General features: G+C 32.2%; 1 protein-coding gene across 6 annotated transcripts in view; it reads left to right on the forward strand.

Annotated features, from left to right (window-relative positions):
- LOC132715859 (sushi, von Willebrand factor type A, EGF and pentraxin domain-containing protein 1-like) overlaps positions 1 to 12,641 on the forward strand; it is a 37,913-nt gene extending 25,272 nt beyond the window's left edge. For 2 of the 6 annotated variants that reach the window (XM_060698949.1, XM_060698950.1), the window contains 13 exons: positions 136 to 312; positions 2,632 to 2,805; positions 2,987 to 3,160; positions 3,581 to 3,754; positions 4,098 to 4,271; positions 4,652 to 4,825; positions 5,218 to 5,391; positions 6,039 to 6,212; positions 6,832 to 7,005; positions 7,485 to 7,664; positions 8,330 to 8,503; positions 9,341 to 9,471; positions 10,193 to 12,641. In XM_060698949.1, the coding sequence (XP_060554932.1) occupies positions 136 to 312; positions 2,632 to 2,805; positions 2,987 to 3,160; positions 3,581 to 3,754; positions 4,098 to 4,271; positions 4,652 to 4,825; positions 5,218 to 5,391; positions 6,039 to 6,212; positions 6,832 to 7,005; positions 7,485 to 7,664; positions 8,330 to 8,503; positions 9,341 to 9,471; positions 10,193 to 10,495 (2,357 nt within the window). In that variant the 3' untranslated portion in view covers positions 10,496 to 12,641. The remainder of the gene's footprint in view (positions 1 to 135; positions 313 to 2,631; positions 2,806 to 2,986; positions 3,161 to 3,580; positions 3,755 to 4,097; positions 4,272 to 4,651; positions 4,826 to 5,217; positions 5,392 to 6,038; positions 6,213 to 6,831; positions 7,006 to 7,484; positions 7,665 to 8,329; positions 8,504 to 9,340; positions 9,472 to 10,192) is intronic. The other 4 variants (XM_060698952.1, XM_060698954.1, XM_060698953.1 and 1 more) reach the window with 4 other exon arrangements.
- The last annotated feature ends 533 nt before the right edge of the window (positions 12,642 to 13,174 follow it).

Here is a 13,174-nt window from a genome sequence, read left to right on the forward strand (position 1 = left end):
ACACGTTTGATACAGTAAGAGAAAATATATACACTAAAATGTAACAACAGATGTGCTGCCTGAATAAACATACCAGTTAGTTATATGTATTTGAATCACTTCGTATTAAATCCATTCATATATGTTTCCAATTAGACTGTGGGGAATTAAATACCACTATAGAACATGGGACAATTACTATCAACGAGGATGGAAAGACAACATTTCGTTCTACTGCATCAGTAACTTGTGATATTGGTTTCTATCCAACGATTGATACAATAAAATGTCAATCAGATGGCTCGTGGGAAATTGTTAACTGTGTCAAAACAGGTATTTGTCATTATTGTGATAAAATTTATACTTTTATTTATGGTCATATTAAATTAAAAATGCTGAATTTCAATTCCAAAATACCGAAATTGAAATACTAACAATAAACAAGGGGTGAGCGGTGACCAAGTGGTCAATGTGTCTGATTCTAAACCCTGGGACCATGAGTTCGAGCAAAATTCGGGTCACGGACATGTTTTTTCATAGGACACCAACAGTTAGTTCTAGACAGCTGACCCGACAGTGATTAGTATAAATTGCAATTAGTTGCAAAAATACTAGTTTCGAAACCGAGCTCAAGTAAATATGTTTCAGCTAAAAGTAAAGAACTTTGTCAGACTGCAAACTGACATGGTTCTATACTGGTGGTAATATTCAAGAGAAAGAGTGATCCCTCTTTCATTTTCGGTTCCAACAGCTTTAGTGTTAAAACAATTGGATAAGGAGTCCTGTAAATAATTCATCGTGCAACACTGTCTAAGGTTAGGAGAAAATAAAATCGTCTAAAGTTACATAATAACTAGGATTTGTTTATGAAACGTACAATGTATACCTACTAGGTAGATATACAAACGCATGTCGACATACAATGCATTTATTATCACTTGTTGGATTAAAGCTGAGAACGAACGTAGTATATGAAGTTGATTTGCATATTACATTTCTGTTTAAATTCATGAAAATGAATAAAGAATTTGATTCATGTATCACTAAATGTAACATGCTTTCTATAGATATTAAAGTATATTGTCATTTTTACAAGTATCCGTAATCGACCACCTTTTAAAAGTTAAATAATTTTATGATTCTTAAAATAGTATTTGTTAAAATATATCTTGTTGCTGATGCCTTTATATAGAGACAAAGATAACAAAGATAGGTAATTTCCTAGCCAGTTATGATATAAAGATGCTTGCTAAGCTAAAACCTATGGCAAGTAGAAATTACTAACTAGATATCAAATCATCCCCCATAATACGTTTCCTGAAAGCTTATACATTCATTCTTTACCTAAGATAAAAATATTTTTAGGTCCCATTTAAATAAATGATACATCTTTTTTTCTGAATGGAACTACTTAATTATTAACTTTTGTTACATTACTACGAATATGATGAAAAACTGGCTCAGTGGGTATTTTCTGCTACGATATTTTAGGTGAAAGGCATACTGGCATGCGAGCAGTTCCCGTACAAAAATCGTAGTTACTTAAACATTATTTTTTATTACGCGCACTCACCAAAATTTGAATGTTACACATCAATATTCGGCTCGTCACACAAATCATGGAAATTCCATCATGTTCAAAACATAGAATAACCCTTAGTTATGAGGCCTCATATGGGGTACCGAAATTATCAATTATTTTGTATGAAGAGAAGTAGTTCCCGTACATAAAATTTAATCCATTATAATTATACAATTTTATCATATCGGACCTATTTTTCATTTATAATTGTTGAACAGACCATTTACTAAGAGATAAATAGATGTTATTCAGGAAATAGAAAGTAGACTAAACGCGTGTATCTATTACCCGGTACCGTTACCCCCAACGCATTCACATGCAATTGCATGCTTGTATGCATGATATTTTACGCATCAAAGCCATACAATTACTTTATATAGTAATATTAGTCAAAATTTTGATAATTAAACAAGTTTTCATCACATTGCCTTCTTATCTGTAAACAGGTGGTATTAGTGGAAAACCCTTTAACATGCCTCACGTGTAAGTATGTTTGCGCATGCGCGCAAGGACGGAATTCCCCAGATAAAACAAGGTCACGTTTTGACAACGCACAGGTGAAAGTGATTTAAAATGAGACTTTTTATACGTACTGCCGAACTGAGGCTTAGATTTCGTCTCGTTTATGTATCTGCTTGATTCGAAATGAATTTTTGAAAAATGCATGTAAAAATCAAGCGTTTAAATGAAAAATACGGGTACTGCTTCTGTACGGGAACTGCTCGCATGCCAGTAGAAATAGTTTAACATGCAGCAATAGATCAAAGTTATAACTTTCATATGATGTATACAGTTAATATAAATGAATTAAATCTACTCCCATTAAGTTTTAATCGCTACAACATGCTTACTCTTTCACTTATGGATATGAGTGATATTTATATGGATTATAGAGGAGCTGCTTATCTCTTTAATCTTCAGCTCTGCTTTACATAAACATGGGTGCATTTGGAATTGACATTGCTTGAATTTTATTAATATAGAAAATGTCCTGTTATGGACTGAAAATTGTTATTCAACATTGTTTGTTCACACAATTTGCTGCAAATTTATTTCTTATTTGTTCTTAGATTGCGGAACACCACCGTCGATAGAAAATGGAAGAATTGTTCTTGAAAAGGAAGCCGGCACGGTATTTGTATCCAAAGCGAACGTAGAATGTGATATTGGCTTTACTCCGAAACCCTCCGTAATATCTTGCCAAGCAGATGGTTTATGGGAAAATTCATCCTGTGAAATTAATGGTATCCCTTTATTTCTAATTCATTAAAACAATAATGTGACGGAAAGTACGGAAAAATATCCATTAGAGCTATTATATAGAAAATATGTATATAGTTGGAATTTATGTTTCAAATTAGCACTAACTAATTATCGCCCACAAGTTTAATGATATGAAATTTATTTCAATAAGCTTTTTTGTAGATTGCGGGATGCCTAGTCAAATTGCAAATGGAAGTATTAAGTTGGATTCTTCTGGAGAAACAACATATCGTTCTACTGCAACAATAACTTGTGATACTGGTTTCGAAACATCCGATGATTCGATATCTTGCCAAGCTGACGGTTCATGGGAAGAAGAATCATGCAAAATAAAAGGTATTTCATTATGAAATTCCATTTCTTGTTTAAATATTATTTTGCTTTCTTAAAAAATAATGTATCCTTTTGTCTCCTTTTTGTTTTCTCAATTCACATGGTTTCTAGCTAAAACCAATAATTTACCCAACTCATTTACCATTATCTATACTGTCTTGGTGTATTATTTTATATACCGGTAGTTTAGCCTTAGTGTGTAGATGAATCGCACTTGGCACATGTGGCTGTGCCGATCTTAGAAAAAAAAACACTACAAATAATAATTCAAAATTTTGTAATGAAAAACGCATGTCATTACATAGTATATATCTTTAAAATTAAATAATGTTTACAATAAGCTAACTTATGGATTTCTTTTTTTTATGTCAACGATGAATATGAATTATTTATAACTAGTTTAATTTTATGTAATTTATACAGATTGCGGAGCTCCCAAGCTAATAAACAATGGTGAAGTTAATCTTGATATTCCTGAAAAATCGACCTATCTTTCCAAGGCCACAGTAACTTGTGACCACGGTTTTAATACATCAACCGACACTCTAATATGTCAAGCTAACGGTTTGTGGCAAGATACCGCTTGCATTATAATTGGTAACTTTTTACAGAAATTCATATTTTAATAGTAAATTAATCTTTGAATACTTGGCTGAAGGATTTATTAATTTTGTTTCACATTTGGATGTACTTTGAGTATAAAATCATGATTTTACAATGAATACTTTTCATATAGCAATTGTTACCTCCCCTGGCCGCCAATTTTGGAATCATCTCCAATATGTATCATATGCTTAACATAATTATAGCATCTTCATGAAAACTGATATTATATTATATTATATTATATATAATTATAAGGAATTTAGTTTTTAAATAAACACGTACTGATTACCGCCAAAAAGTATACACGAGGTTTATTTCAATAACCATTTTGTAGATTGCGGGATGCCTAGTAAAATTGCAAATGGAAGTATTAAGTTGGATTCTTCTGGAGAAACAACATATCGTTCTACTGCAACAATAACTTGTGATACTGGTTTCGAAACATCCGATGATTCGATATCTTGCCAAGCTGACGGTTCATGGGAAGAAGCATCATGTAAAATAAAAGGTATTTCATTATGAAATTCCATTTCTTGTTTAAATATTATTTTGCTTTCTTAAAAAATACGGTATCCTTTCCCACACAATAAATTAAAGTTTTCCTTTTCTTCACTCCTTTTTCTTCACTCAATTCACATGGTTTCCAGCTGAATTTAATAATTCACTAAAATAACTCTATATATATTTACAATAATCTTTACTGTCTTTGTGAATTATTTCATATAGTTTAGCCTAAGAGTGTAGATGACCCGCACGTAATACCTGTGGATCTGTCGATATAAAAAGAATCAACTGATAACAATTCAAAACGCAGTGCAACATTTTGTAATCAGATAGTATATGAAAACCATAAGACATTTATTTCTTTAACTAAATGTTTTAATTCAGAATGTGGAATTCCTGAACAAATACACAATGGTATCATTTTATTGGACAATCCAGCTGAAAGTCACTATCTTTCCATGGCAACAGTATCATGTAATACAGGATTCAAGGTGACCTCGGCTTCAATAACATGCCAAGCTAATGGTCAGTGGCAAGACGCGTCTTGTATGATTAAAGGTAACTAGCAATGAAAAGTAACGGGTATCACAAAAGTTTTGTTCCATTTTTTAAAGATACTTATAAGCTTATTTGGTAAGCTGATGCAAGTTATGTGTTTGAATTAGGCGTATCCGGCAACCTAATAGAAACTAATTGTTTGAACAAAGTAGATTGATTATAATTAAGACTACTACCGGGTAAAATAATTCTCCATACCGATTCCTTACAGAGTATATTCATTAAGTGATATGAACGCTAGTTTCGAATGTATACAGGTATAATTAATATATATGTACAGCGAAATACATTTAGACCAATCACAATAAGCTAAGCATTTATTTCGTTCCAAAATCGACGATGAATATGAATTATTTATAATAATTTGTAATTGTATGTAAATTAATATACAGATTGCGGAGCTCCCAACGTAATAAACAATGGTGAAGTTAAGCTTGATATTCCTGGAAAATCGACTTATCTTTCCAATGCCACAGTAACTTGTGACCCCGGTTTCAATACATCGACCGACAGTGTAATATGTCAAGCTAACGGTTTGTGGCAAGATACCGCTTGCATTATTATTGGTAACTATTTACTGAAACTCATGTTTAAAGAGTAATGCTTTATTTTTCTTTGAATAACTGGCTGGCGGATTTCTATTTCTATTGTTTTGTTTGTTATTTAGATATATTATGAGTATAAAATTGTAGCTTTGAAACATGTTTTGTAATACATACATAGATGCTTATTACCATCCCTGGCCGCCATTTTGGGAGTCATTCCCAATAATAATATTCTTAAGATACGATAAAAATCTCTCATTATAATGCTATCATCTTCATGAAAAATGACAAAGATTCTTTACATATTGGTGCTATAATAATATTTGGATACATATGTATAAAAGATTATGACAATTCATGTAAAGTAGCTTTTTTCATCTTAATGTCAATTATATTAATGTATAGAATATTGACCCTAAAACAAAGGCTGTCACTTTGGGCAAGGAAGTTAAATATTGCAGAAATGATATCCTTAAATTTTAAATATCCTTTCTCTGCAACTTTTGACAATTGGATTAAAATGTAACTGAGCATGATTATGTATTATTAATAGTATCCAAAATTGTTACGAATGCTAATAAAGAAAACATGACATTTTTGTAACATCTTATTGTTACAGTAGGTTTTTCTTATGAAACATTTATGTAAACGTGGTACCTATATTTTAGAGTGCGGGCTACCTGAAACATTGGCAAATGGAACAATATCTTTAAATGACCCAGGTAAATCATCCTACTCCTCTAATGCAACAGTAACATGTGACATAGGATTCGATGCATCTACAAATGAAATATCATGCGAAGCTAGTGGTAAATGGCAAGAAGCTATTTGCATAATCAAAGGTAACACGCATTGGAAAATGTTTCACTTTAAAAAACATAACGATTTAAATATAAGTAATATCAAATACAACACATTATAAATATAATCATCAAGAAATACTAAGAATAACGTTCTATGACCGTTACAATTGTCAAAAGTAGTATTTATATCAACATATATCGCTACTATAAATCAATTGTAAAACGCCTTTAAAGTTAACATTTGAAAACGCCTAAATGGTGGGTAAGAATTACTCATGTTGTGATTACAGTTGTAAGATTCAGATTCAGATTGGAGGTTCTTGAAGTGTCCATTATAAGCGCTATTTGAAATAATATGCCTATGTTTCTATACTCATCTATAAGTGTTAAATTCTGCTTAAGCAGGTGCTAGCGTTCATGAATATTAACTTGCATTCACAATACCTGTTCATGACTACACTACGCTCAATCAAACCGAGACTGCAACCTTTCCATATTTGTCACATTTGTGGTAATGTGCCTACCTCTTAAGAATTTCATTTTTTATCTAAATTATCAGACATTTGTTGAAGTAATAAAACTATATATTATGATATCATACATATTTTAATTACATGATAACTAAGGGAAAGTTAATTTGAGTGTCTAATTGATTTAGACTGTGGAAATCTGCCTGAACTTGAGAATGGCGACTTTGTGTTGAGTGATGAAAACAAAACGACTTATGGTTCGGGCGCGGTTGTTGAATGTCTCACGGGTTTTGTGCCATCTGCCGCGTCGATATCTTGCCAGTCGAATGGTAAATGGGAAGATGCCTCGTGTACAAAGGAAGGTAAAATGCTTTTAAATTGTTTATCACAAATGTATCCTCATATTCTTGTGGGTTGTTTTAAGAAATAACCTTAACAATGACAATCCCATTATGTATTGGAATTCTATAGTTTATCTGACAAAAACGAAAGTGACCAAACGTTTTTAGCAGGCTTAGAACCAAAGACGCACGTACATTTGTTGTAAATAAAAAAAGTTTATTTCAAACTGTTTCTTCTTTTTGCAGCCTTAAAAAAATATTTTGGTTATATCTGTACACTATAAATAAACATTTTTCACTTCTTAAAAGTATATATGCTATGATAAAATTGCACGTGGCAATGCCTACGTGCATAAACAGAACCTAATAGTAATACAAAATTGCTTTATGTTTGCTGAGTAATTAACTGAATATATCTTGGAGCTGATGTATCACAGTAACAAATGTATTTGACCGGGTAATATTCATGTTCATACTGAGTAATACATTATTGATGATAGTCTTAGACTGTGGATCTCTCCCAAATCTCGATAACGGAAAACTCACATTGACAACAGCTGGCAAGACGCAAAAAGGAGCAACCGCAAGGGTGTCGTGCAACAATGGATATACCAAAACAGATGATATAATTACTTGTTTAAACACTGGAAAATGGCAAAATACATCTTGTGACATAGTTGGTAAGATCAAAAAGTAACTTACGGATTTTGATTATCTTAAACTGTACATAAAAGGACGTTAAACAAGTACTTGATAATTGCAAGAAGGACAATCCCCTTTCAGTAGATAAAGATGATGAATTGTTACTGATCATTTATAAATATTTGACATTTTTTCAAACTTGTTATGTAAAATATAAGTAGATCTACACCGACCACTTTATGTAATATCTTTAATAAATGAAGCAAGTTCTCAAAAGCAATTTAATCATTTAGAGAAAATAAGAATTCCTAAAGAAAGTCCAACACTGCACAATTGAAGTTGTTGCAGGCTCGGTTTGATTGAGCCTGTCCATGGACGGTACTGTCAAGTGCAAACTGTCGTCTGATATGTTTCATATGCTGTTTATTGTAAATGATCTTGTTTGGAGAGAGAAAAATTCTAAGAAACGAGGAAGGAGAGATAACCTTGTAGCAATGAAAATTAAAGCAAATTATTGAAAATTTAAGACTCGGTGTAACGAGTATTCCATGAAAGATAGTAGAACATCCAAAATCTCTAATGCACCCTGGCACATGCTTAACCGATATGCTTACCTCTCAAAGCCACCAACAATTATCGAGCTACTAAGCTTAGATAAATATTGATCTTTGTAGACATAATGTATTGATTATTACAATTTCAGATTGCGGTAGCCCACCTAGTATTTTACATGGTATTGTTAAGGTTTTAGACGGATCATATAGAACATACGATTCCATTGCGCATGTGACATGCGATAAAGGATACCGAACAAAGAAACAGTTTGTGGCTTGTAAGGAGACAGGCATTTGGGAAGAAAGTTCTTGTGAACCTGAAGGTAGCTATTACAATTTTTCAACAACCCATTGTTAGCATTATTTTTTATAATTATAATACGGCGTGTCTGAAACATCGATTATCATTGGATGACATATTCTACATACACGGCTGCCCCAAATTTAACGGCGCGGAAAGTGCTAGGGTACAAAAGCCCCTAGCACAGAGATAGACGGCTTAAAAGACTGGCCCTTTACTGGCATAACGGCCCTTTTCAAAGCTTCTTCCTCATATTGTCTCAGTACATTTAGGTTCTCATTGGTCGCCGTACAATGACCTTGTAGCTCAAAGTTCATATCTTTGGCTAATACTCCCTCCATTGAAATTACATTGAGGTAGATTAACACCACTTTGAGCTTCAAAATTAAGCCTTTAAGGTCATAACTGGTGACATGTCTTGGGTCAGTCTTCGACAGCGACAGCTGCTGTTTGTGCCGGAAAAGGCGGATGGACCCTCATGAACCATAGATTTCATCTATACAAAGAACAATGCTTACATTTAAATAAAATGTCTGATAAAAAAATAATGTCACAACAAAACCTATGTGTTGCTCGTATCAAAATTAAACCATATCAAATATGAAATATACAACTTCATTGTTCAAATCATTTATGTTCAAATTCAAATGCTCATATTTTTGGGGCAACAATATGTTTAACAAATTAAAGTTACATTTTCTATTTACAAGAGATAAATGAGTGGATTTGATATCCTAAATAATTAGAAATATTACATGTTATTTATTTCTTTCATATTTGGTTTCCGTTTCAAGTCGTGGCTTTGATTGTTACAAATTAAAACACTTGTATATGTTTTACGAAACAAATATTTTTACAGATGACGACGAGGACACTTTTAAAATCATTGTAATAGCAGGTGGCGTTGTTTTGTTGATTGCTGTTATTTTACTTGCTTTAATAACGTATTTGAGCCGGACAAGGAAAAATTCTGCAAACTTGCATGACCAGGTAATTGGTACAATTTATCCATTCTGTGTTACCTGTTTTCATTATTTTAGACGTCTAGATGAATGCTAAGAGTTTATGAGATGTTATAATATTGTTACAGCTTCATTTTATGCGTACCTTTCATTATGATTATGATTAAGATTAGGGTTGTTGACAGGACTTTGTACATAATGTTAACTACATGTTCTTCCTGAATGAGCTAAGTACAAGTTAAACTAAAAAACAATTTAAGCCGCGTCATGACAAAACCAACATAATGGGTTTGCAACCAGCATGGATCCAGACCAGCCTGCGCATTCGCGCAGTCTGATCAGGATCCATGCTGTTCGCTTACAAACCCTATAACAAGTAGATAAACTGATAGCGAACAGCATGGATCCTGATCAAACTGCGCGAATTCGCAGGCTGGTCTTGATCCATGCTGGTCGCAAACGCATTATGTTGGTTTTATCATGACGCGGCTCAAATGATCAAGTACGTCTACTACGAGACAGCCGTAATACCATGGCAACCGAATAAAAACAATATTATATTTTAAGCATTGATTGAAAACATGTCTTATTTAATTAAGAATATATCATTTTAATAAAGGAAGATCGGAACTACATGCATCGAAGTTCTGCTTGCTGTTATGTATCATTACACGTAGTGTCGTGGGAGAAATAAGTTTACATATTACAGCTATCAATAACGTAAGATTATTCTCAACAACATATTTCAGAAAAGCCATAGACGACATTCTTATGATCATTTTGAAAGAAATGGACCATACCAAACGGCCGAAAATGATGCTTTTGAAGATGATGACATAGTAGATAATGAAATTATCAATACCGTAGAGAATGGTGCAGAACCTTATTCCGATCAGCAGCTCCCTGAATCGGGTCACATTATGATTCCGCAAGAAATAGATACATTAGAAAGGACCGTTTTCAGTCAGCATGAGCCTCACAGGTGGCATTCAGATATGAGTACTCATGCAGAAGGATCTAGCAATGGTTGGGATTTTAATTATAGATTCTAGAATGACGTAAACTGAACATTGTGAAATTCTGAGAATACGAGTATCAAAGGAAAGCTTTTTTGTATTGTGTTATTTAAAATTCTCTTTAATTTAACAAGGCACTAGATCCTTAAAGACTTTGACGTTTATTGATAAATTTATTTTAGACGTCGTAAATGATTAAATTGTTTAACTCCTATAACTACATCGAAAGGAAAATTCGACGACAGTGGTATAAAGGAAGATCGACTTCACCGCAATACTCTTTTTTGTCTTGCCTCTATTATTCTCAACAAGTTCGGATTCACAAGATAGAGATTATGCTATATTTTTTAATGTCCTGTTATAGTTTTAAAAAATACTCATATGTGAAATACCATAAACATCTTTTCTCCTCCCTTCATACAGTTAATATAATTGTGATTTAATATTTTGTCATGTTGTCTAAATACTACTTTCCGTTCATTTGCTACTTTTATGACAAATAGTTTTTTCATGCAGTTCTTCTTTTCCTCAGGTGATAAATTTCAAACATGCTCTTAAACCATTGTTTAAATGTTATAAAATTCATATTTGTCCTTTCAAAAAGGGCGTCAGACATTAAGCCTATGGAAAACTTATTGTACTTCCATCACTTTATTTTATGGCATGTTATTAGCATAGAAATATTTAAATATCTTATTGGTAGAATACACCATAATGTACGAGTAGCATAATTAATAACCATTTAACCATTCAGTGTGCTTAAACTATAGCATACAATCATATATTTTTTACCTTTTATGTAGCTATGAAGTATAAGACTATGACTATTAAAACAAAGTTTTGTTTTATGATCCTCCAGGTATTTGGCTCGTTTAGCACTCGTTTACCGCTAATTTGTTATCTTTTAGGAACAAGTATTTAAGCTTGCTCACGCAATTTGATTAAGAAGCTGAATTGAAAACTGATTCATTGATCCGAGCTGATGTACACTACATGTTCTTAACAATGGAATACGCTAAAACGAGATATGTGAGAAAAACAAAGCATGCTCGTATATACATTTGTTTCAATGGTCTTATCAAATTAACAATTATTCACTGTCATTATATGTTTCAGATGGCATTTACAGGGTAATAAGACTTAAAGATATACTTTGCTCAAATATTAGTAAATATTGATAATTGCTTCAATTTTCTTGTTAATATAAAACAACATGTTTTGACTCCTTTTGAAGTAGATATATTACTTGAAAAAAAAATGTACACAATGCTCGTATGTGGTCATCATATGCATATATAGTGCCTTTAAAAAAATGGTAGTTTTTGTAAGAAAGGACCAACTTTACCTGACCTGTCATAGGGACCGCAGCTTTCCATACATAGTTTATTAATTCATATATACAAATAAGACAGACTTGGTAAGAATTTTACAGATTATCTTTTTAAAGGACGATGATTAAAATGTTACTCAAGGATGAGCATAGTATATCTTACGGAAGCGCCCTGGTGCCAATTTAACATGTTCTATAAAAATGATAACTTCAAAGTAGGGGATAAAATGCTTAATTAGGAGTTAATGACCCTTATGTAGGACTTCTGAAGTCCTTATTTGGCTTTTGAATTTCCTACGTAGGAGTTACAAAGTCCTACGTAGGTTTTATATAGTCCTTTGCAAAAGTTATACACTCCTAATTAGACTTTTTTTATCTCCTACGTAGGAGTTACAAAATCCTACGTATGACTTTAAAGTCCTTCGTTAGAGTAATTAAGTTTCACGTAGAGCTTATAAAGTCCTACGTAGTAGTTTTGAAGTCATAATAGGTTGTTTTTTATCTCCTATGTAGGAGTTATAAGTCTCTATAGATCATGTTAAATTGGCACCGGGACGCTTCCGTAATATCGTAAAACTGTTGTCATATTTGTTACATATATTTCAAATCATATAAAATGTATACAATGTATGTGTTCGTACTTGGTATGTTCATTGTGTTTATGTGTTACAATAAGAAGTATTCAAAATATTCAATTGTATGTGTGTACCTCCTTTTGAATTCAAGGTGTTTAAAAGTTACATGTACATATGGGATTTATAAATACAAGAGAAAAGTGGAGAAAATGGTATTCGTTGATATTGATTATGATATTATGAATTTGTCATATTAAAAAATAAAGAAATGTAGAAATGTTCAGTTTTCTATATTAAGCTCTTCTTTTTTCAAATTAAATTTCTGTGATGTTTTAAAATTTATTTCTATGTATATGTATATGAACACGCTTTGTTCGTATTTGATTGTTGTTGTTTTTGATATGTTAAGTATAACGTTTTCCGTGCTAAATAATCTTAATTATTTGAACACGGATACACCTTTATGTACGATTAAAGTACGAAACTATCATAATTAATTGACAAGTTACTCATATTGTCATAAAAACCTTACTATCTTTAGCAGTTCCAAAGTCGTTCAGGTTATATGTTATTCACCTATTCCCTCCTATTTGAGAATATAATGATACTTTATTTGCTTTTATTAAATCCTGAGTGTTCCAATTCGAAAGGGGTGAAGAGTTTATTCGATTGCGGAAGTTAACCAGTATAGGACTACTGATCATGATAAATATAAACAAAAAAAATGATGATATATATAGATGTCAAACGAACGCTTTTTAGTGAGAAAGCTAAGGTTGCGAGTAAACTACTATAGTTATATTGTCATTA

The sequence above is a fragment of the Ruditapes philippinarum genome, unplaced genomic scaffold (assembly GCF_026571515.1).
Source record: "Ruditapes philippinarum isolate M1 unplaced genomic scaffold, ASM2657151v2 ctg3667_1_1_1_1, whole genome shotgun sequence".
Lineage (NCBI taxonomy): Eukaryota > Metazoa > Mollusca > Bivalvia > Venerida > Veneridae > Ruditapes > Ruditapes philippinarum.